At 40.1% G+C, this 25,943-nt stretch overlaps 1 protein-coding gene across 3 annotated transcripts in view; it reads left to right on the top strand.

The window, feature by feature from the left end:
* Positions 1-25,943, top strand: part of FBXL7 (F-box and leucine rich repeat protein 7) — a 414,211-nt gene that overhangs the window by 9,329 nt on the left and 378,939 nt on the right. The window contains exon 1 of one of the 3 annotated variants that reach the window (XM_072958835.1): positions 20,338-20,428. The exons of 1 other annotated variant lie outside the window; for it this stretch is intronic. Coding sequence is in view for 1 of the 2 variants with exons in the window: in XM_006215584.4 (XP_006215646.1) it covers positions 20,851-20,887 (37 nt within the window). In the remaining variant the exon portion in view is untranslated. One more of the 3 variants, XM_006215584.4, reaches the window with a different exon arrangement.

Below are 25,943 nucleotides of genomic sequence, written 5' to 3'. Positions count from 1 at the left end.
GTCTTATTAATTACTTTCCACCAACTTATCCCTCAGGCATTTTGGTAACAAAAGCATGCTGACAATCAACAGTAATGGTTTTAAGTTAATTATTTGACAAGTAGGTCCCTTTGCAAAAAGTTTCTTGTTAATTATTTAAAGAATCAGTGCCATGGGGAGGCTTTGCTTGTTTGGCTGTAAGTCGTGGTCATTCGTCTGTAGCTGTTTTTCCTCTTCTCCCTCTACTTCTCTACAGAATTTTTAGAAGTCTAAGACATAGGCATTCTAAGATGCATTAAGTTGTTTTAATCTTTTATGTGGCCAATTCACCCCAAGTCTTAAACCAGACTCTGAGCCTAAAGAGTCATTTCTCTGAAACTAGGTAAAAAAGGTAAACATAAACAATAAGCATATCACATGAAATCTATCTTCACGGATCTCTTAGATTGTATTCTCCTTGTATCTCAGTTTCTGGAAAAGATGATTGATGAATTACTAAATGGATATGATCTGAAGTTCACATGGGAAAGAGGTAAATTGGGAAACCTTTTATTCAGAGGTTGTAGGTAAATGATGTGTGAAATTGTTGACAAATTGCCTTCATTAAGCTTTTGAAGTGGACATTTTTTTCCCATCAATTTGGCTTCTTTTCAAATATGACTGTGCAGAGTTTTAAGACATTCACTGTCAAGTTACAATCTGTAATAATGTTTGTCCTTGAAAACCATTTTTCTTGAGAGACGCAGCAGAAAGTTTAAAGTAGGGACCTCTTTGGCAGTCCTTACACAGATAATACTAAATTTCTGAGCAAAACATGGATTTAAATGCTCTTCTGTTATCCCCCAGATGAACGAAAGGAATAGGGAGGAAATAGGAAGAATTTTTTTGGTCAACTATTGACCTCTCAATAACAAAGCCTTTTGACTAGGGCTTCTCATTGACCCTTGAAATTATATTAATTTCATTACAGCTGTCTCTTTTCAGTTCAGTGCCATGTAGTATAGTGGACAAGACTGTGGTCTTGTAGACTGACTTTTGGTGGTTGACATCTCAGTTCTGCTACTTTCTAGGGATGGGACTCCAAGCAACCAGCTGATTTCTCTGTGCTTCAATAGTCTTATCTGTAATGGAAAAATAATATCTCCTTGATAAGATTGTGCTAAAAATGAAAATTTAATGTAAGACTTTATATAAATTACCTAGCCTTTACCTGAAACACAATAGACTATCAAGAAATGATAACATGTATCATTAATATTTGGAGAATCAGCACAAACCTTAGTCTAAACTTTGAAGACCAAACATTTATTCAGGTTCCTGTAGACATCTATGTTTATCTGTAAGTCCATTATTTGAGGAATGCAATTTTTGCTTCTATTTTAGGGATCATTTTTGCTGAGGACAGATAATTCTTAATGAGTTTTCTTTTTAATTCAATGATTCTTGCTTCTTAAAAGGCTTGCCTGCAAATCATCTCCTTTCTTCCTCACACAACTCTGCAGTGTGTAAACAGCTAAGCAGGTAATCAGTGCTCTGAGACTGTTATTGGACAAATGAATGCATAATGGACCCTTGTTTTTCCAGATGAGGAAATCAAATCAGTGAGAGGCAAAGTAACTTGGTCAATGATATATCCAGCCGAAGTCAGAGCAAAGACTAAGATCCAGAAATCCTGCAGCCCTGTCTCCAGCTGTCTGAAAGTCTTTATATGTCAATAGATACAAACTGGTGTAGGTCCTACACCAAGTAGGTTTATCTGACAGAGCTTGTCCTTCCTGATTTACAATCTGAACATAGAACTTTGACTCAGATTTTTAAGGAATCTGGTATCGTTTTCCAAAATTGGCTGCGTTTTCCAGTCATCAGTTTTGCCAATGACTATCCTGTAATCTGAGACGTAGGGCTGGATGTAGACTGAATCAGCAAGTGAAATATCAACTTGATTTTAATCCACTGTAAAGAAGAGTTGTTTGGTAAATTCCTGTCCATTTCTCATCTTTTGGATCTGTGCTGAGTTCATGTCTCCTTTTGTGCAGTATTCAGCATGGATCTTATCTTGGGGCTTACGTTTCAATATTGAATTCAGAATTTGAACTCTGCTATTTGGTTTTGGATGTGTTCTTCAGCGATAAAACTTGCTGTATCTCGGTAGGAGGAGCAGCAGTGGTGGTTGGGAGGTTAGTAACAACCAAGTTCAGGAAAGTCACTATTTGACCAATATGGCTATGGTGATCCCATAAATTCTTCTAAATTCAGACATTTGAGTGTCAAAGTGGGCTATAAAGTCCACACTACATGTCCCCTTGGCTTGAGAGTCAAGGTCAAGAGAGCATTTCTAAAATACAAACCCACCCATAGGGGATGTATTTCTCCTTTGGGCTACCTACCACTTGGAGGATTTCAGAGTATTGGTTTGGAAGAAGGAAGGAATTGTAGTGATTCATGAGGGGCCACCAATCTCCAGGCAGTCTAGATGAGAAACAGATCTATTCTAGTGACAGCTAGAGTTGGAGGCAGAATTACGCATCTCAAAATGCGTAATTCTTCATCCATATTCTAGGGAAGCTGAAAAGTATAAAGCCATTTCTATGGACCTACATGTCCCCTACTGTCTCATGATGCTTTGGGGAGACTTGTGGTTGAAGTGACTCACAAGGTAACAGTCAGAGTGGAAGAAATGGAATTGTAACCTAATTTATATGTATATATATATTTTAATATAAATATAAATTTATACACATATATATGTATATATGTATAAATTTATAAATCCAAGTAATATATAAATAATAATACCAGGACTGACTTCTCAAAACTGCAAAAAGTATTGACAAGTACACTATACTCTGCATAATGTGTTGGGTGTTACTGTCCCACACGTGCTGGTAACTGCTTTGCTCACCTGGGAGAGGTCACTCTGTGGCTCTGGAACTCATTTCCTTAGTGTTTACATTCTGTGATGATTGGTACCCTCCTCTTCTTCCACAAATAAGCCTATAAGTGAAGGAAAAGAGTAACAGTTATTTTCAGAATTTATTTCAACATTAAAGGAATGACTGTTGTCATTAAAACATATGATATAAACACAATTCATATAGACTGGAAAGTTGTGCTTTCTTTTGGTGCTCAACTCAGACAAGATTAGCATCTGATGAGCTTTTCTCATTGGTTGAATAATTTATATGATAGGAGAAACTTGTATAAAATTTTAAAATATATTTAAAATAGATGCTATAGAACCAAAACTTTTTTTTCTATTTAGAATTAGATTCTATAGAACCAAAACTTTTTTTTCTATTTAGAATTTGATTTAAAATATTTAAAATGTCTAAAATCAGTTTCAGTCCTACACAACTCTAATACAGATCAAGTGATTTAAAATATTTATGATAAAGAAAATTATTCCATCTGCGCTGGGAATTCTTACTGGAATATCACACCAATTTGAACTGAAGCCACTGTGAGATTAATTTCTTCTCTGCTGCTGGAATATAAATGTGTTCTGACAGCTGCTTTCTGTAACTGAAGTGTACTTATTTGCATGCAGCATCTTCCACTCAATGAAATCATATATATCAGAGGAACTTTGAATGGTTTAAGCAACAAACAAAGATTGATTATCATCGCAAATGCCAACTAGGGATTTACTATAAATAACAAAGTATTGGCCAGTGCTTGTTTTGAAATCAACACTGGTAATTTAGAGCTTTCAGAGAGACAATCATGAATTTTGGAAGAACTTGCTGATGTTAGAGAGAAAAAAAAGAAGAATTATGCAAAGGGAAAAGATGGCTTTGATCAAACACATGTTTTTCAGACTTATTAATAATTAACACATCAGACACTCTCTTTTGGATTATATTCCCCTTTCACCATGGCTAAGAGCTGAAAAGAGGAACATTATTATAGTACTAACATGTCATGAAGGATGTGTAATAATTTAGGCATTTATGCAATATAATTGGAGTCTGAATAGGTGCAGTTAGAGGCTATAATTTAGGAACTGATGATGAAAAAAGAGAAGGATTCCAAGTAAGAAGCTGAATTTGTCATCTTTCTTCAGGGATAGTCCCATCTAATTGAGAGGCTACAGACTCAAACAAAAAGTTTGGAGGTTAGTATAGCTTTAATATAAGTAAAAGGACTAACTGCCCATTAGAAGCAAATAAAGATGAACAAACACTATTAAAACTGAGATTAACTGAGAATAAAAATGGTTTATAAACAAAATGATGCTAGATCAAATTCTCACTCTGGTTCTTAGAAATCATATTTTCTTATTTTCCTCTCTTAAGAATTTTACTATTAGCTGAATGTGTCCTTGGAGAGCCTTCTATTCTACGTAGATCAGTCACCACCAGAAGGCATTTAAGGCAGCATTGGAGAGAGAAGAGTCATGAAGTTGAGGGTCTGGATGTCAGTATCCCTCTGATAATAATGATCTTTGAGCCCCAAGGAACGTTCTGGAAAGAAAGGAAGAAGCATAAAAGAAGGGAAAGAACTGAAGGGGAGTCTTTTCCTATGTGTATTCAAGTTGCAAAAGAATTACCCTTAATTAATTGTGAAAGTGTATATTCCCTAAAAACTACCAAGCCTCAGATAAAGGGTGACAATTATCCATTTGTGAATATTTATAGTGCATTTCCCTGTAGCGAAATGAGGACAGAACAATTTTCTCAACAACCAAAGAAAACGCCGTGAGTGGTAGAGTAAAGTAAGAATTCGACAAAGGAGAAAGAGAACAATATTAGCAGATTTTGTTGTTTGAAGTCTAGAATACTCTAGAATCCCACTGAACTGAACATTCCAGGGACTGTCATTGTCCATGGTCAGTATCTACCACACAAATGGTATTTTTGAGTCATTCTTGGGAGAAGAAAAAAGAAGGAAGTTGTTTTGAAGTATTCTATCATTTAGTTCTTGCATTTCTGTAAGTAGGAACATGGTGGTAAGCACGAAATTACAGGCTATATTATTCAGAGGTTTTCCTTTTTAATAGAAAATCAGATATCCTTGGGCTTTCTGCCGAGAGACTGGAAAGAGAAAAGTTATATCTAATGATCATTAATAGGTATTTTCTTCTCTTCCCCCTTTCCTTTTCCTTCTTTTCAATTCCTAAGACCTCATTTTAGGAGGCTCAAAAGCACATAATGTGCAGCTTGCCCAATCAAGCATAACAGCATTGAGACTCTGTTCTAAAAGGGCTGCTGCCACCTGCTTTGTCTGCTCTGGGTACCAGAACCTTGTTTGTGGTTCCCCTGAATCCCCTAAATGCAATTACAGTGGCAGAGGGATCAGGGGTTTTTAAACTCCAGACTCCATAAAGGCAAAGAAAAGCATTGAAAATGCCCAGACACCTACAATAGAATAAGAAACATGTATATTTTTACTAAATAGTTACTGTAAATAAAATATGAAGCATACACATATAAACTTATCCAACTACAAATGCCATGCAGTTTTCTGTTAACCAACACGTGAAGCTGTAAGAGCCTGGGGATTTACTCCAGCCATGTCATCACCACCCTATGAAGCTATCCTTGTTGTTAACAGTCTTACTTCTCTCAACTTGTATCTGTTCTATCCATTGGTTTTTAGTAAGGAATATCTTGATCTTTTTCCAACCATATGGACCTCTTTGGAAAAGCTATTTTCAATGGCTGCATTGTGTCTATCACACAGAAGAGCTAGACTGTGATTTTCTTACTACTACTCTCCTTTATCCCTTTGACAATTAATGGTAGATTCTCTTCTATGTACCAAGCATGATGGCACTTGGTTCTTGGCCTCAAGGAGTTCAAAACTGACTGGGAGACAGACAAACAAAAACAGTTTAAGGAGAGGGGACACCGACTGAGAGGAAGAGGAGGATACAATGGTGACATTCTGGACTCAATGATCCATCTTCTTTTCTCGTGACTCAACAAAATAGATTAAATGGAGAGAATCCTCTAGTTTTAGCAACTATTGGGGAGATAATAGAACCAAACTGATATTGTCCTTTTGGGTGATAAAATCACCCACAGAGCCAAGGCTTATTCCAGCTATACCCTGTTTCTCAACCGTTCTGATTTTCAGATTTTGATAATTCTGGAAGGGAATTTCACCTTTTGTGTAAATTTTAATCATTTTATGAGGCTTAGCTCCCTACTTATAATATCATTTTTTAAAATAAAAACACACAAATGTAAATATTTTTCAAGCCAAAGATAATCATATTTATTTTTTAATTTTTATTTTTTATTGAGGTATAGTTGATTTACAATGTTTTGGGTATACAGCAAAGTGATCCAGTTATACACACACATATATATATGTATGTATGTATTATTCTTTTCAGATTCTTTTCCATTATAGGTTATTACAAGAGATTGAATATAGTTCCCTGTAGGTCCTTGTTGTTTATCTATTTTATGTACAGTAGTGTGTATCTGTTAATCCCAATTCCAGATTTATCCCTCCCTGCCTTTCCCCTTTGGTAACCATAGTTTATTTTCTATGTCTGTGAGTTTATTTCTATTTTGTAAATATGCTCATTTGTGTCATTATTTTAGATTCCACATATAAGTGATAACATATGATATTTGTCAAAGATAATTTTATTTTGGAGACTATGATTAACTCTTTAAAATTTATTACTAGTATTTAATTTCTTGTTCAGAATAAAACTTACACTACAGAATGAAAGCAGACCTGTTTCCTCAAGACTGATTAATAAATATCTGTATTTATTTAGATATTACTTTTTTCCTTCAAAATGCATTAGTCAGTATAGAGATTTTCAAAATTGTTTATAGTTAAGGGTCCTTTAAATTCCTCCTAACAGTAACGTCTTATGAATTAATTAGTAGAACAGCTGTGTGAGCTGATCCAAATTCTTCTCAAGAGCTGCAAGATGTAAATACTCTGGGGGAAAGTATTAGGGAAACAAAAAGAATTAAGAGGAGAGAAGTGCTACTGGTCTTTTCTGATCAAGAAACCAAACATTCTGGATTTTTAGCCTGACTGATAGGAAACAAGCCAGGGGTCCAAGAACAACCAGAGTCCCAAGAACTTTGGTTTCAAAACTTGCGAAGACTTAACAGTTTTTTAACTTTTGTGGGAAAAATGGCAATGCATCTGACAGAAATCCTGCTGCTGACCTTCAAATGGGAAAAGGTACCGGTAGCTCCATAAACATTTTCCGTGATGGCTTAAGTACATTAAAACTGTTTCCCATTTCCCATCCCCGGCAGTAGGGGCTGGGCTCAGCCTTAGGTTGGTTATAATTTGCTAGTGGATGCCAAGTTTCCATCTTGGGGGTGTTCTTCCCTGAATTTCTGATTAACTGAATGAGTGAGATCTTTGGTGCCCCGCCTTGTCGGTGACATTTGAGAGATGTCTGTTTCACTGTTTCACTTAGTTGCTGCTTAGTTGGAACAAATGAAAGTTAAGGGCAGTGCTGAGGAGGGGGATGAGGATGGCACTTGGAGAATGAGTGCACTTGACAGCACTGAGAAACCCTGCAGAGCAGAATCCTCTTTAACCCCATGTTTACTCAAGAATATTTCACCACAGAGACCTCTTCTCTTCACTCAGACACCCCGTAACATCCCATGGGATTCACCTAGGGAAGAGCTTGAATACCATTTGTTGAGATAAGAAAGTAAATTCTCGTGACTGATCAAGCGGTCACTTTAAAGTTATTGCCAGAACCTGAGTCAGTGGGTTCAGAAAGGAAATATTTTTCATTCTAGAAGCCAGCAGCCAAGTACGTTCTGAGGTGTCAAGAAAGTCATTTTAGAGAGAACACAGGACGGCTTGGGGCCAGTGAGGGGAAAAGCCCAAGCAAGGCAGATCCTCTTTGTTCAGCAGGGGAATCAATAGTCATGTTGGGGTCAGAAACCACTTTTAATATATTTTATCCTTTGATAATGAGAAATTATTTAGAAAGTTTCAGGCTAACTGCGTACCAAGCAGAGACAGTGCTGGGGAGTGTTTGCTAAGCTGTTTGTCCAAGAAACCTTTATTCACGGAACACATTACTGGATGGTGGCCTGGCGAACACCCTTTAGAAAATGTGATTCTGTTCATTCTATTATCTCTCTTCTCCTCCAACCAAGCAGGATTCATATTCCTCCTAGTGTGCCCTGGATCCCCTGCTCTGGTCTAGCTACCTTCAAGTTGTTCTTTAGCCAATTCTCATGGAGCCACAGGTTGGCTCTAATTCTAATCCTTCTGCAGGGACAGGTTTCATTTCTCATCTATGATTGAAAGCCAGCGCCAAAGTACAGCGTGTGTTGGTGGCCAAGTCACCATCTTGACTTTCACCTCTAAGTCTGTCTCCTGCCCTCTTGAACTGTAGTTGTGTCTCTTGCTCACGATAACAACAAAGTTGTTCTACCATGATTCCTCTTCACCACTTCCATTTTTTCTCCCTTTTTGTGCTGATAGCTTCTTTGCTGGTTCCAAAGATGACTTTACTCCCTAAGAATAATAGAAATGACTCCAAGTTTATTCTTTGTTGGCCTGTGGTCACTTGTCAGGTGAAAATCAAAGCCAGTATGAGATTAGGTCTTCCCAGGAGGAGGCTACGATGTTGATATTGTACATTGTGTCCACCAGCCTCTATGGTATCCAGGGAAACAAATACTCATATCTTAGGAGGACAGAACTAATGTAGTCTTTCTTCTTCCTCCCAAAGTCAATTGCTTTAGTGTACCTAGTATAACTAAGATGTCTGTTTTCTCTTTCATCAATTTTCTTTCTTTTCCTATTCATTAAGCAACAAACTCTAATATATTTACTCAGTTTGCACCAATTTATTCATTTATCATATGCTGATATAATGCACCAAACGTTAAAAGAACCACGGCCTTTGACCTTAAGAATCTCAGAGTCCAGAAGAAATAGATGTAAACAATCAACAAAAATGATGAGTAGTAATATATAGAAAACAGAGTGGGAATAGAGAAATAAGTGACTGGGTAGGAGCTGCTTGGAAGGAAGTTGCTGACACCCTCAACATGAAGAAATTATCAGAACTGTTCCTTGAAAGATAAATAGAAATTCTTCAAGTAAAGAAAGGAATGTGGGTTTGTACGTATTTATGGGGGTAGAAGTGAGGCCAGGGGGAAAGAGAAAGAGAGAGAAATTGTTCTTTGGTTGTGATCCATACAGCTTCTAATCTAAACAGTATTCATAGAGAAAAATGGACCCCATTGAAGCAAATCTTCCCTCATATCCTAATTCGTCTCTACCCCCAAATCCCTCTGAAGTGCCTTATCCTTGTTCTTTATATTATGAGCTCGTGAGAAAAGATAGGAGAAAAATAATGAAAAATCCCTTTACATAATAGAAAATAGTGTTTTGATAAAACCAGAAGTTTCCATATCCCAAAGAAAATGCATGGAGTATCTGTTTTTAACAAGCTGGTTCGTTCATCAGAATTACTGTGTTGTTATTTTATAGTTTAGCTAAATTGAACAGCCAATGCTACACTGGAGCCAGGCTAAACTGTAACACTTAGTGGAGCACTAACATTTTGTTTGGAGAATGCAAATGTTTAGTATGTCGTGTATTAGAGATAGCAACAAATGTTGGTGGGATGGGTGGGAACCGGACTGATGTGAAAACGGAAATGTGTTTGTAGTTTAGAAACAGTGGCTTTACTCAGTTTTCATGACTTGTGAATACTGAAAGGTATTAAGAGATATTCAATCTAACTTGCCTTGTATACATTATCAGAAATTCTTAACTGGAGAGTTCATGTGGGCAAACTGCCAAAGCTTAGGAGCTTCTGCAGAGAGGCCAAATACAATTATAATTAAACTAGGGGGTTCAGTAAGTGGCTTTGTGAATTATCACATATATGCTTAATAACTGATTCAGTAATTGACGCAGACAATCCCAGGGTGCACAAGTCACTGGGCAGAACAATTAAGCCAAATGCCTGGGAATAAATATGTGGAGGACTAGAAGATGAAGGCAGTGATTTCCAGCTCTTTGGAACCCCAAACAATTTATAGTGTAAGGGGATCCTGAGAAATTTCTTACCCCTTTTAAACTCATAGATGTGATATAGACCCATGAGGCATTCTCCCCCTGGGGTTTGCAAGTCTTTGGGAAGATGTGATAGGTCAGCTCATTAGAAAAGCACCCTACAATTTGGTTGTCTGTCCCAGAGAATGCAGATCTTTCTCCCCCCAAGTAAAACTACAGTGATCCCAGAGTAAAAAGCAAAGCAGTAACTTTGGCAGCAGAACTTCAAGACAAAATCAGGAAAATAGTTGGATAGAATTAGACAGTCCTCCTCCCCAACCACAGAGGCTAACAATAATCACTGGTAAAAGCTGGAAAAGTTAGAAAATGAACAAAGGAAGCGAGTGGCTCCAGACAAGAGAAGGACAAAGTCATAGAAGATGCAGTGTCAGGGGAAGTCAGCAGGACCCTGGGTCTGGGGGACTAAGCAAGGCAGCATCTGAGAGTTTGGTGAGCAAAAGTTAAGAATCGAAGTTGATAGTCTGGGAGCAAAGCAGGTTACAAGTCCATATTAGATATCAGATGAAGTGGGTAAATACATGGGTGGCGATTATGAGAACTTTGGCTGTTATTCTAAGTGAGACGGAAGACAGAGGAAAGCTTAGAACAGTGGCGAGACATGGCTTCATTTGTTTAAAGAGGATCATTCTGGCTGACTTTCTCACAGACTATATGCTGAAAAAATATATTGAAAGGGGAAGCAGAGAGTCCAGTAAGGAGGGTATGGTAGTATTTCTGGTGCAAGGTGGTAATGTCTTGGACTGCAGAGCAGAGGTAGAGGTAAGGATGAGAGGCTGCAGTCTAAACATGTTTTGAAAGTAGAGCTACCATAATATCCTGACAGGTTGTGAGAAAAAGAGAGGAGCTAGGGATGACACCAAGAATTTTCTCCCGAACAAATATGAAAATGCAACTGCCATTTACTGAGAATACAACAGAAGAAACAAGTTTGGTTTTGGTTGTGTTGGGTTTGCAATATTTATTAGACTTCCAAGTGGGAATACCAGGGAGACAATTAGATATACTGACCTAAAATTCAAGGAAGAGAACTGGGCTAGAGATATAAATAGAGAAATAATTTTGTGGATGGTATTTAAAGCCATGACACTGGATAAGGACACAAAGAGAATGAGTGTAGATTAAGAAAAGAGATAAGGACTGATTGGAATAATTACTCTGAAGTTCAGAGGCTGGGAGATGAGTAGGAACACATGAAGGTGATGGAGAAGGGGCAGCCATTGAGGTAGTTGGAAAAAGAGAGAAGTGTAGGTTCTGGATGCCAAGAGAAGAGCAAGCTTCAGGAAAGGCAGATCAACTGAGCTAAATGGAGTTGACAAATCGAGCAAGAGAAGAAACTGAGACTAAGCATTGGTGAGCAATGAGGACACTGACAAGAACAGCTTGGTGGAGTGGTGGAGGGAAGAGCCTGGCTGGGAGGGGTCAAGACAGAGTGAAAGGGAGAAAAGGTAAAACAGCAATGCATGAAACTCCTTTAAGGATAGGGTTCTGCGGTCAAGGGATGGACGGAAAATTATGCAGCTTGTTTAAAAGGTCGTGGGATGATCAAGTCAAGTAGGAGAAGATGATGTCTTAATTTAGGATTCTCCAGAAACAGACCCTGAAATAAAAATTTGAGGGCAAGTAACTTATTTGTTAAGTGTAGGAAACGCCAGAGAGAGGTGTGGTAGGAAAAGGGAGAGATGCATTATCAAGCCAGCTATCACTGTGTGTGCCTGGTATTTAACCCCCTGGGCAAATGCTGGGAAACCCAAGCTTCAGAAGCATCCCACCGAAGGACATGGGAGTAGGGGTATTGATACACTGTTTCTCATCTGTTGTTGGTTGAAGGCTGCCAGGGAAGGGGGTGGGGAAGTGTTAATACCCAAGTACTTCCAGCTGGCCAACCTGAGGGCAAAATGACCTTTCCATTTTGGGGGAAAGACCTCACTTTCTATATGCTGAAGCCTTCCAAATAAGTATATCCAGTGATGCTCTCCCCACATACTTAACTCATCAATTTAACTGCTGCCTAAAGGCTCATTTGTGCATCTAATTGTTCTTTTAAGTTTAGTACATCCAAAACAAATCCCCCTTCAGATAATCAGTCCTAAAGCACTTCTCCATCCTCCCCAACCACCCTCCACTTTCCTGCTCAAGCAAAGACCGAGATGCCATCTTTTAACTTCCTCTTTTCTCATAAAATATACAATCAGGTGAGTTTTATTGGCTCTACCTCCAAAATATATCTTGAATCTAACAATTTTTTACCTTCTCCACTATTGTGCTGATGAAAGTCAGATTTCTCTCACCTATCCTAGGGCAGAGGACTTTTAACACGTCTCTGGACTTCTAAGAGCTGTCAGTTTTTCACAATAAGGCCTGCTGATGTGAAAAATATCAGTCAAGTCAAATTAGTTTCTTACTTAAAACCCCCCTGTTTTGCATTATAGTTAGAATAAAGTTCAAAATGATTATCATGCTCAAAAAGCCCTATATAAGTTTTTTTCTTTTTCAAGAAAGTCACACTGAATTCCGGGAAAGTTTTATATTATCCATAGTTAAGAGAGAAAATGTGCTGCAATATTCCTTGGCTACTGTGCAGCTTTTCTACATGACATAAGATTTTGGCTTTTAATACAGACTAAGTCTTGATAAAGACATTGACAATACAATTTCTTCATGTTGAATGAATGTGTATTATTCATACATGCAATAGTGTATTTAAATGTGATGGAAACTGAATAGAGTGGCATTTTCAGGGGCTAGTAGTGTTGGGAAATTTTGCTTTTTGTTCATTTATTTTCTACATCATTTAAAATTTCCCATTTAAGCATCAGTGTATTTTAATAGTTTTTTTAACTATTATGGATGGAAATATTACATTTACCTATTTTTTTTCTTCCTTCTTAAATGAACAAATTGTGTTATCTCCTAGGTGTGCAGTTGGCTTTAAGTAACAGTTTTTATCCTTCCATTAAAGGTAGGCAGTTACTGCTGTTGCCCCAGGGGTTCTGTGTATGTAGGACTCCTGGTCACTGTCGTTACAATTCTCTTGGCATTTCTCTGAAGTTCACAAGATGGTTACCACCGTTTCTAGTAACAGTGGAGTTGAAAGTGGGAAGAGAGAGAAGAAATAGTGGCAGAGCTATCGCTGAATTTTATTCACTAGCAAAATTTATTCCAGGTGCTCCTAGTGAATTTTGCTTACATTTCTTCGGCCAAGACAAGGCCATATGGCCATTCTTAACTACCGGGGGTTCTGGAAAAACAAGTATTTAACTTTTGACCTAAAGAGAAGAGGAAGGCGATGGAGAAGGAGAGGGGGATGTGGGTTATGTGAGCCAGCCAAAGTGCATGACGTGTAGCGGTTATGTGCATAAAGCGTTATCTTCAGGGGCTACTAAAGAATGCTGTTACATGCACGTTCACCAATATCACTGCTCCCCTTCCCACAGCGTGGGTGTGGCTAGGGACAGTAGGTTGGCCAGGGGTTACATTTTCCAGACTCCTTCGTACGCAGATGAGGCCATTGAACTTGTTCTCTCATCAGTGGGATGTCAGCAGATGTGATGGGGTATGACTCTCCACTTATCCTTTGTGCCTTCCGCCAGCTGCATGTGGACGATGTTGTGATTGGCAGAGTTATAAGATAGAAGCCTTGATCCCTGAGTCACCATGTGGAGAATAATCTCCAGTGGACTACTTACATGGGCTTAGATTATTTTATAAGTGATAAATAAATTTCTCTTGTATGAAGGCAAATCACTAAACTTTGGAGGTTTATTTATTACAGGTGCTAAAATTATCTTACCTAAGACAATAACCCATGCTTATATCACCCTAGATTTCTTGTTTCTATTTTTTCTTTATTCAGTTTTCCCATTTTCCCTTTATTTTTCTCATTACCTTACTTTTAAGTAGCTGTAACTTTTTTTTTTTTGTAGTTTGTGAAATATGTTGAGCAATACTCCTTCTAATGCCTTGCTTCTAGTTTTCTGTGTTCTAAGAAACCAGATAAATATGTTAGGACTCTGAATGAATGCTATACGTCTCTGAGCTAATAAGCACAGGAACTTTGTGATGCTGGTTTAGGGTATTATGGGGTCTCAGGTGACTTGCCTCCTGGTATAGGACAGGTGCCTGATGAAGGACAAAGAGATAGGGAATTGCATGTTAAGTGTACAATCAAGGGTAAGGTACAATGGTTGGGCACAGTAAGTGATATTGTAATATTTTGAATTAAAGCAAATGGCTACTTTGTTTCCCAGATCTGCGACGGGAATTTTTGTGAGCAGATGGAGTTTCAAGGGTCCTATATAAAGTGTTTATTCTATTAAGCTATTTATTTTATACTTCTTAAAAATGTCTAAATTATTTATCTAAACTATCTAGCCATCAATCATGGCTATGTTGAAGATTCATGGTGCATAATGAATAATGAATACTTTTTTTGAAATATAATTAAATTTCACAGATTTCAAAAGATGTTTCACTCTTTTGAAGTGAAACGCATAGTAATCTCCACTAAAAGCCAGGCTTGGTCCAAAATGAGGCTGGCATGTGATGGCATGATATTGGTGGCAGAAAGCAGTGAGAAATACCATAGGCTTTGCAAATATCTCTTGGTTCCAGTCTTGCTGTGCATCATTTTAAGATTTATTCAACTTTTCTGAGCCTCAGTATACCCATCAATAAAGCTGAGTCTAGAAGCACTGCCTAAGTGATGAACACTAGGTAAGACATGCAAAACACTTAATTCAAAACAGTACAGTGTCAATAATGAAATAAAATTAATGTGTGCTCTTTTTTTCTTCTCTAATTTCACAAATTAGGTAATAATATATTAAATGTTCTGGGGCGGGGATGATAATCATTTTTCTGTCTGATACAAATATTTGGTTTTTTAACATATTAACTACAAAACAGTATTTCCTGTTTTAGATAACACACACATTGTAATGCAAGTCTACTCTTGAACTGACTTGTCATCTTCTACCATAATTGCTGTAACAGAATATGCAAATCTAACTATATCCTGAACTACAAAAATAACTAATGATGAGCAGGTGATTCAGATTTTGGAAGGCAACCCCGTATGTCCAAGGGGGAAAAAAGTCAACATAAATGTGAATAAACTATGGTTTGGTTCACTTTTTTCCTTTTAAAAACTGATACTTATTATGAACATTTTTAGTATTTTTTTTTTAAATCAGCTTTGAATGTTCTCCAAAATGAGTTTCATGGGAGAGTTCATTGTGTCTACAGTATTTCCCAGGGAAACCTATGGCAATGGTGTGCTCCTCTGTACACCTGGCAACCAACGGTCCAGCTGAAGTAAAGAGCTGCACTGACTGGTTCCTTGCACTCTGGCCCCAAGGGGCTCTGGAAGCCTGTCTATTCCCAGTGCCAAATACAGAAAATTAACCTGAACCTCGGAGGCTCTGCCCCTAGAGAAAATGGGCTCCTAAGGTGTTGTAAATCAAACTGGTGTTTGAATCTAATATTCTAAAAATTTACTACTAGAGAAGAATATGTTCCCATTACTCAGAGTGTGGATATATTTATTAAAGTAGCTGAAAGTTAGTTGAGTTATTGAGTCATTGAGTTAGCCACTGAAAAACAGAAACAAAAATGTGAATATCAATTCAAACTTAGATTTTTCTACTTTCATGTTTTCCTGTTTGCATCAGGTTCACACAGGAGAAAATAAGTAGACATTTAATTTAGCAATAGGACAATTCCTTTCATCAGTGGAGCCTTTAATTCTAATACCCCCAAATTCAAGGTTAGGCTGCTGTGCCTAAATCAGTGCTGAGTAGACACAGATGTAAATCTGATAAACACTAAGGAATCAGTGATCATTAAGACTTTTGCTTTCCCATGGGACTCTATATGTGTAAGAAGAGGAACTGGAAGGTGTTGTAAATGACAATATGGAAAGAATATGTAGAAATAGGTCTTGTGGTGGGAAGAGAGCTTCCTTTTTCAAGTTACACTTGTAATTTTGAGATAGTTGTAGTTTTACATGCATTTGTAAGAAATAATACAGAGGTATCCCATTTACCACCCAACCTAGCTTCCTCCAATGATAAAATCTTGTGAACTGTAGTACAATATCCCAGCCAAGATAATGATATGGCTACAGTCAAGCTACAGAACATTTCTATCACCATGACAATCTCTCTTGTTGTCCTTTTATAACCACATGCACTTCCATTCAGAACCCACCTTAACCTGTTCAGCCATGAACCTGATCACCATCTTTATAAATTTATCATTTCAAGGATTTGGGAAGTTTTCAGCCTGCCTTTCTTTCTTTCCTTCCTTCCTTCCTTTTTCTTTCTTTCTTTTTGTAATTGAATGAAAGATTTTAAAAATTCAACAGTGTTTTATAATTTTCAGAAGTTTCATACATATGATTTCATATAATCCCATAATAATCCTTTTTTAAAAAAAATCCCCTGTCCCTGTACTTCCCCTCCCTGCTTCCCTCTCCCTGCTGGTAACCACTAGTTTTTTCTCTAGATCCGTGAGTCAGTTTCTTTTTTGTTTTATTCACTAGATTGTTGTATTTTTTAGATTCCACATATAAGTGATATCATACAGTATTTGTCTTTCTCTGTCTGAATTATTTCACTTAGCATAATGCCCTTCAAGTCCACCTATGTTGCTGCAAATGGCAAATTTTCATTATTTTTCACAGCTGAGTAATATTCCATTGTATATATATATATATATATATATATATATATATATATATATATACTACATCTTTTTTATCCATTCATCTGTTGATAGACACTTAGGTTGTGTCCATACCTTTAGCCATTATGTCTTCAAGTACTTCAGTTTTTCCTTCTTTCCCCTCTCCATGGGAGAGTCTGAAGACACAAATGTTAAATCTTTGATTATATTCCCAACAATCCTTAAGGCTCTGTCATTTTTTTCAGTCCATTGTCTCCTTATTCAGATTGGGTAATGTCTAGTGTTCTGTCTAACAATTCACTGATTCTCTCCTCTGCCTCTTCCATCCAGCTGTTCAGCCCATCCACTGAGCTTTTCTATTTCAGTTACTGTATTTTTCAGTTCTGAATTTCTCACTTGGTTCTTCTTCATATCTTCTCCTTCTTTGCTGAGGCTTTCTGTTTTTTCACTTATTATAAGCATTTTTGTAATTGCTCATTGAAGTACTTTTTCCCATGGCTTTAAAATTATTGTCAGATAATTCTAATATCTCTGTCATCTTGGTGTTGACATCTGTTTTTTCATTCCATTTGAAACCTTCCTGCTTCTTGGTATGTTGAAGGATTTTCCATTGAAACCTGGACATTTTCAGATAATATTATGAGCCTGAGTCTGACTTAAACCTTCTGTCGCAACTATGCCACCTTGTACCCGTCAGGTGGAAGTGGAAGTTCAGGTCCCATTCAACTGCTATTGACACTGAAGGTAAGGGGGCTCCTTCTTACTGCTGGTGGGGAGAGAGTCCTGGTTCCCCATCTGGACCACCCCATGTGGTCCCCCAGTGACACTGTGGTGGGCTTGGCCCTGTGACTCCTGGATGAAGGTAGAAGTTCTGACTCTCCCCTGATTTCACTTTAGGAGGGGGGAGAGGCACTTGTTACTCCCACACTGCCAGGGACACCTGTGTGTCTGATTGGGTAAGCCTCATCATGGGTCCCCACCTAACCAGGAAGTCCACTACCACCACCACCACCATAACTGACAAGCTCCCACAGGAAGCCCACAGTTGGAATATGAGTGAAAGTTTCCTGAAGGACAGAAACTGGTGCTCTCAGAGCAAAAAAGGAAAAGGTACTGGGTGCAGGGGAAAAACAGTGCCTGGTACATTATTATTAAGTTTTGGGATGACTTAGAATGCTTGCTTTTAAATATTTCCAGTGATTGTGGCCTCTTAAAAAAGGCAGAGGGAGAGAAAGTGGAACAACATTTAAATCATTTTCTCTCTTTGTTCAACGTTCATTCCTTCTCCAAGTTTTACTGAGTGACCACGTTGTGTTAGGAACTGTGCTAGCTATTGGGAACCTACTGGTGAAAACCTGCCATTCTTTTCACAAGACACTTACAGATCCATATTGAAAGTTGGGGGATTAGGTTTGGCAGCTGGGAGAAAAGACTGGAATGTTTTGTTAACATCATATATTTGTATAATATCTTACTTTTGAAATTCAAAACATATACACACCTGAGTACACCTGCATTTTATACAGAAGTAGTGCTTTTCTTTCATTTTGCTTAACTACTTTTTTTTCTCTGAGATTTTACAGTGACTATGACAACATGTATTTATAATCAGAAGGATGTTAAAAACCATTTTTTCCTGTTTTGTTTTACTGGAATTTCTTAAACTGTATTGTCTCTATTCTGCTTTAGGGCAGGCAATAGAGCCTTGAAAATATTTACAGGTTTTAATTTCAAAGGATATAAATGTAGTCACTACAACTTACTTTGCACTGTTAGCTTTGCTGTGTTATTAAAGATCCCGGAAGGTGACTGAACCAAAAGGGAGGACAGTGACTCGAGGTGCATGATGGCCAGGTCAAGAGGGGCAGTGGAGTGGGGAGGAGAGGGCCTGAACCTGACTCCATCTGCCACTGACCACGTGACTCGAGACACTGAAACTTTATGAGTTTCAGTTTCTTCTCCTGTCAGTTTCTCAATTTGTAGACCTCAAAAGAGGAACTGATGACCAGGGAGATAACAGCCTAGAAAAAAGCAAGTTGTCCACTCAACAGCAAATATCAAGACGAGAGTTCATCATTCCATCACTTCACAGGGGGTTAATCTTCAACTGTGTCTCTAAAACGATCTGATCCACGATTAGAATCAGAGCCATTCCATCAGTGGTGATGGAAAATCACATGGCCCAGGTGAGCAGAAACCCATTTTGGATGAAGATAATGTACACATCTGTTCATTTCTAGATTGGGTTTATATTTTCAGGTGGTGTCTCTGAAAACTCATTTAACTCTTCCATATTTTTGACATTCTACCCTTATTTCCTATTTAGGGTCCATGACACAAGTTTTTAATTTAACTTGGCAGGCCTGGGAAACACATATCATTGGCCAGGCAGTGTGCTAGATTATATATATGAAAAGATGAATTGAAATACAGTTTTAATCTGTTTGGACTGGGACAGTTGATATGTTATTAGTAGAACACAAATCTATTTAATCCTGTCCTTGAAAATAGGTAATTTATTATTTTTCTTTCAATACATGATCTCTCCAGAACAATAAATCTAACTTTTAAAATTTTGAAACATGATATTTTATCTCCAAGAAAATTGTACTAAATTAAGAGAAACTGCCCAGATAGAATCTACAGAAGGTCAAGTCACTAAAAATTTTTGCATGTGGTCCCAAGCCTTTCAAGAAATAGATAATTATACAAATACTGGATCTCCATTCCGGTAAGATATATGTGTGTGGAGATATATATAATGTTTTAATTTGAAACATATGACACCCAAAAGGGGAAACTGCTGTGTTCTTGCCTCCGTACAAAGTAATTTGCTCTGTGAATGCCCTGGTCTTTACTAAGATGCAATGTTATAAAATTCTAGGTATTTATATGGAAAGAGAATAAAACATTAAGAAGAAGAATTTCCTTTTTCCATTTAAAGGAGGGACCACCAAAGGGCCATTATAAGACTCTAGAAGTGTCACATAAATCTCCAAAAGAGGTTTGTAATGTATTAAACAAAGGGTAACACCAACCACAAGGAAAAAAAAATCATAGAAACGGGGAGAAAATACACTTCCTGACTCGGAAGCTCTTAAAAGTTCTGAGCCAGGAAACCTCCCGCACCGGGGCGTGGAATGTCTTTGGCTCTGCAGTGACTCCCTGCTGCGTTCCCCTCAATTTTTCCCTCCCTCTCTCCTCCATTCCCAGCCGCAGTTCCCTAACGTGGGTGCCACAGGAGGATGCCAGCACACGTACCTGAAATTGTCCGGCAGAATCAGCCTCTGATGCAAGTTAATTTTAAATGTCCCCACACTTAAAACAGGCCGTATTCGCAGGCCAACCCAAGGGATTCCAAACGACGCCTGGAAGCTCATCGTACTAATTAGGGGCTCAGCCTGTAAAAGAACAATAGTAAAATAGAACCAAGGACACGTTCTTCCGCTCAAAGCGGTTCGCTGGTGGCGCGCAGGGCCTGCGCCGAGGCTGGGTCTGGGAGCCGGAGCCCCGAAAAGGCGCGCTGCCCCTTTAAAAGGCCGCGCATCTCCGGGCCGGCCTTCCTCCCCGGGGCTCCAGCTGTGATTGACGCTGGGCGGCGAGAGGAGGCGCCTGGCGCTAACAAAAGTCCGGCCCGTGGGCGAGCGGCGCCGGGCCGCGAGTCTCTGCTGGCTCTGGGCACCCGCAACAAGTGGCCGCCGCGCCCTCCCCGGGGAAGCCGCGGGTGCGCAGGGGCGCCCGGAGGAGGCAGCGGAGCCCGGGAGCCTCGGCCGCCCGCGCGGCTCAGCGCCCACCTCCGGGGGATCGGGGCGGGCGGATGGGGACCCGGCGGCGGCGGCGCGGCGAGCCTCTGGGCGGCCCCGGGGAGCGGGCTCTCCGCGGCGCTGCGCCCGCTGGCCCCGAAGGCGGATTCTAAGGGCGGCGGCCGCTCTCGGCCCCACCCGGCGCCATCGGGGGTGCCCGGAGGGGACGGAGCGCCCCCACCCACCCGAGTGCAGGGGCCGCCCCCGGTCGGAGATCGGTCCCGGAGCGTGGGGTATGCGCAGCTAACGGTCCCGTCGGGCGGGCTTTCCTCTGGCGGAGCGCACAGGCGGTGCGCCCCAGCTATGGAGTGTCCCGGGAGACGGCGGGCATGACGGCGGCAGGATGGGCGCGAACAATGGCAAACAGTACGGCAGTGAGGGTGAGTGGGCCGCCCGTCCTCACGCTCCCGAGTCGCGTCCCCCTCCCTTCCCCTCGCCCTCCCGTCTGGGAAGGAAGGTTCTCGCACGCTGCCGAGGCGCACCCCTGTTTGGGCCGTCACCTTCCCCTTTGGCACTGCCCGCTCCGGCGCCCCGAGGATGCTGTCCCACCGCGGGGGTCTCTAAGCAACTTCTCAGGTTGTCTTTAGGACGGCTCGAGTCGCATTTCTGCCATGTGTCTGAACCCATGTTCCCCAACTTTCCTTCCCTGGGCATCTGGGGTTTAGGGTGATGGATTGGCAGATGGCGGAAGACGTTTTTCAAAAACAACGCAGTGAAAACTTTCCCAGGCCTTTGTGCACCAGTCCCCTGGACTTTCCTGTAGCAGGAAAAACTTCTGGAAGAAGTTAAGTTTCCATTCTCTGCTCCCTGCCCCCGAGCTGACAGCTTCGTGAAGCTGACCACCTATGGTCGTGCAAGGCGAGGGGTGGCTGGGGGCTTTGTCTGGGCCCTCTCGGGGCTGGAAACGGGCAAAGGACCATGTTACGTGGGGCTGGAAATTGCACAGAAATATTGCCTGTCAAGTGGGAACTTGGAAGTTGAGGAAACTTTAAGCTCCACCCACTCCTAAAGGATGATGGATGTGTGGGTTGGCTTCTCCCTCGCCCCTCCTCCCCCTCTTTGCATAAAACCTTAGTGTAGTAACCCAGTTGATTAACGGCATGCCCCTGATATGCATACGGCAAAGGCATTTCCCGCAGTTCAAAAGTTAGGAAGGTTTGTCTTTCGTGAACTTGGCTGGAGGGGAGTGCAAGAGACAGGGTCGGTTTTTACAGCCCGCCCCCAGAGGACCGGCGGTTAGAAACGGGGTCCAGCGCCTGCAGACTGGTAGGAATGCAGAATGGCTATTCAGCATGTGGTGGTAGGGAAACTCCTATCACCCTGTGCAAAACTTTGAGCTGTGGCCGCAGAATGTGGATGCCTCTCCCGTTGTTTGTGTCTGTGTTCCTTCTCAGCAGCTTTGTGAAATTACAGCAGAAACCGACCCTAAAAAACCGTATCCACAAGAAACTTTTGTTTAAATCATTCTTTTCTAGATCATCATGTTTTGAATTCCACGTATATATGAAATATATATATCTTTCCTGGGTAGTTATATGAGAGAGGTTTTTCGTCTGACAATTTCATTTAGAAGAAGTTAAAAGGTTGTCTTTTTAGATAGCAGACGTGAAATTTTGCCAGAAAAGATTATTGGAGAATTTTGGCCACCCCCCAAAAACCTCTTGAAGTTAATGTTTTAAAAATTTGTGGAAAAATGAAAGATTAAGCCTTCTTACTCTGAGTTATTAAAAAGCTTTCAGGGAGTGAGGTGTGTGCTTGTCAGTTCTGAGTGTGCATACATTATGATACTTGAACACTGGTTGGGGAGGTGGGGACGGACACCCCAGGAGGAACACAGAGCCTCTGCTCTGTGTTCTCCAACAAAGCCCCCTCACACTCTTCCTAATCCTCTGCACCTTGTCCTCCTATCCCAGCCGTCTCCTGTTGTACCGTGTGTGGTGTATGACGACTTCCTGTCTGAACAGCAGAGTTTTCAACCCTTGGGAGAGAAAAGGAGAGACAGAGAACTAATGTTCTCCAGCTGTTATCCGTAAATGCTACCTCTGCGTTTTCACTTCAGCTGAAGTGAAATTTTACTGGGATCGGATTTAGATACACTGTGGACTTTTCATAGGGAAAAACCTCTTGGGCTCAGCTGATTCAAGGGGACCAATAGGAAGTTTTGGGAGGTAACTGACTTTTGGCTGGAGGCACACATTGTGTTCAACATTAATCAGCTCTCTTGAAATGCATGGAGATTCCTGTGTAACAGGTGGGGGCAGGGAATAGAGAAATAGAGATAATAAGAGCTTTTCAAAAATCTTTTCTCCTCCTAGTTACACTTGACCTCTCTTAATATATGTCATTATTATATAATATATGTAATATATTATACGATCATGATATGTGTGTGATTGCGTATGGTCAGCTTTGTTACACTGTGCTGTTGGGTGGCAGAAGCTATGCACAGAAGCCTGTTGGTATTAGTGTGTTAGTGTCATCTTTCTTATCTAAAATGTCAAATTTCAAAGAAACTGAAAGCAACTCCTAGACACAGGATTTCTGTTATCAAAAGAGACTGGAAATTAAGACAGTTTTATAGATTTAGTGCAATTTAGGTGTGGTATATTTCAAACATAAGGGAGAAATTATCAATAGAATGTATATCCACAGCATTGCTCAGTGAGTGATCCCTCAACTATGAAACATTGGTGTATGCTTTAAAGCTCTGCACCTTAAATATATTTTAGTTACTAGTGGAGTTGACACCACCATGCAAATGACAGTTAAATTTTATACATATTGTTGTGAATTATTAGAACTTTTAAAACTATAGTGTTTGATCGGTAATCTCACTTTCTCCTGCTCCTGGAAAATATCTTTTTAATTAAAAAAAATTATTCCCAAGACCTACCTTAGCAGGTGCAAGGGGACAGAAGCTTCCTGCTTCTCTGTAATCCCAGGACCAGGGGCATCAGTATTACCTGGGAGCTTGTTGGAAATGCAGAATCTGAATTGTTTATCACATGCATATTATATTAAAACTTAAGGCAGTTCTTCTGTTGATTTGGGAGTCTGGAAATTTGATTCCAGCTTCAGCTTAGCCACTGTGACCTTGCTCAATTGCCCCCAAATCTTGAGGTCTTTCTTGTCTAGAGTGAGGAGGGAAATTTTTTATTGGCGTTATTTGTCCTGATGTAATCCTTGGTCATGTTATCGTTCATTTTATTTTGTTCTTATAATGCCTGAATGGACCACTTAACAGAGATTAGCCTTGGGAAGACATGTTACGATAAATAAGGAAGTTAAGACTCTTACTGCGCCGAAATCAGTCAGTTCCTCTCTTCCTTTTGTCATCCTTTTTATCCCTCATCTCTGTCTTCCTCACTCATTCCCACGTCTTCTCTTAACTCAATCAGTCCTGAAATCTCTGCTTCTCTCCTGAGATTGAAGGAATCTGTATATCAATATTGGTCATTTCCAGTGTTTTGTTTTCCTAAATACTTAGTGAACATTCAAGTTAATGATTTAATTTTCAGCCTTTAGGCAGACTCAGTTTTGGCTCCAGGAAAAAGTTACCATCCCATCCCTGATCCTTAGCTTTCTAGAAATATAAGCGAATGTCTAAATGATTAGTATGTTCTGGGAAATTCTTTTATGGAAGGCTGACTTTTCTCTTTATCTTTTTTCATAAAGTGTAAGTTACAGCCCATGCATAGAAATCTGGAGAATGAGTTGGGGGGTGATTCAAAGCCATTAGAACCATTAGCTTTGACTCCAGTTAAGCCAAATAAACAAATCTCTCTCTTCAAGTAGGAGGAGAGGAGCTGCTTTTCCTGCCTTTTAAGGTTTCCAGCCTCACCCTCACTTACTCAGTGGTTTCATTGTTATGTTTATTCTGCTGCAGCGGGGCTGAGTCTGTCATCCTCACACTGTTAACAGCTCCTTTGTAAAACCCTGCGTGTTGTTGAATTGGAGCTGATGAGGGCTTCCTGATGAGGCTTGACCCTTGGTCGCTCTGCTGCTCTGTCAAACGCCCTGGGTCCCTTTCCATCTTCTCAGACATGGGCTCTTCAGATATGGGGAGAGAAAGTTGCCGGGGAGCATAAATCCTCACACATCTATCACCAGTTCGGGAAACATAGTTTGATGTAGTGATAACGATGGCAGGTAACATTGATTGAGTGTTGACTTTGTCTAAGCAGGATCCTAAGCCCTTCATGGACACTGACTCTCGTAATTCTTACGACAGCCCCGTGATGGGACAGGCATTCCTATGTCTCCATTTTACCAATAAGGAAACCCAGGTGCAGAGAGGATGATCATTTCCCCCAAGTCTTACAGCTGGTATAGCTGGAACTGGAACTCAGGACCAAGTCTGTCTAAGCCCAGAGTTATGTATTCATTCATTCAACCGATACATGTTGACTCTTACTTCCCACTCTGCGCCAGGAACTCTTCCAGATTCTTGAGATACATCAGTCCTGTCCTTGCCAGTCATATCTTCATCTGTGTGTGTGTGTGCATGCATGTTGGGAGGGAGGGGAGAGGGGAACAGTTAACGTGTGCATTCACACAGGGCTTCAGGAGAGGGTGTGGCGTATTTGAAGGGGCTAAGGTCTCTGCCTAAAGGAAATTGTCAGATTAAGACTGATGGGAGTTGGGAGGAGGGAGGGTGTTGCAATTTTAATTAAGAGTCATCTTCTGGGCCTTACTGGAAAGTTGGCATTTAGACTGAGATTTAAAGAGAGTGAGGGACTAACCCCTGAGGATTCAGGTAGCAGATTGACTGTTACTTTCAACCACTGTTTGTGCCAAAGTGGATACTTTTTGTGCTGGAGGGCAGGCAGCATCATTTTATGCAAGTGTAACATCGTCAGCCTTCTGGAAAAGGGTCAGTCTGGCAGTATTCTTTGCCTAGAGTCTTTGCAAACATATTTTATCCAGTTATATTGTATGAGCTATTTTGTGACTGCTTTTGTAGGGAGGGGAGAGAGAGCCTAGGCCATATTCTTCAAGCTGCAACCAGTAGGTGTTGCCTAACTTACTGGGCATGTGAATATTTGCCTGAAGATCCCCCCAGATGTCTCTGTAACTCTTAGACAGAAGTAGGTCTTTGTTTATTGTCTCCAGGAAATAATTTCATTCTGATGAAGAATCAAAAGATAAATGATACTGATTCCACTGTTTGGGTCCAATCAAAGTGTTAGTGAAGCTAAATGCCATTTTTGGTCTGACAGTGAGGTCAGGTCCAAGATTTGGAGAATCTTTTTGCCTGTTTAAAACAAGAGAAAAAAAGAGAGGCAACTTTTCTTTCTCCCTGGGAATCAACTGACTCTGCCCTTTGAAGGAGAATGAATTCTGAGTTGATTATGAGTAGTTGTTAATTACTTTTGCCCTTAGCCCTTATCTGCAAGTGTCTCTGGAAGCTACTCACATCCCTTGGCTTGGCTCTTT

Source organism: Vicugna pacos, chromosome 3 (assembly GCF_048564905.1).
Source record: "Vicugna pacos chromosome 3, VicPac4, whole genome shotgun sequence".
NCBI classification, from domain to species: Eukaryota; Metazoa; Chordata; class Mammalia; order Artiodactyla; family Camelidae; genus Vicugna; species Vicugna pacos.
Note: the sequence above shows the minus strand (reverse complement) of the source record. Positions and strands in the feature narration are given on the sequence as shown.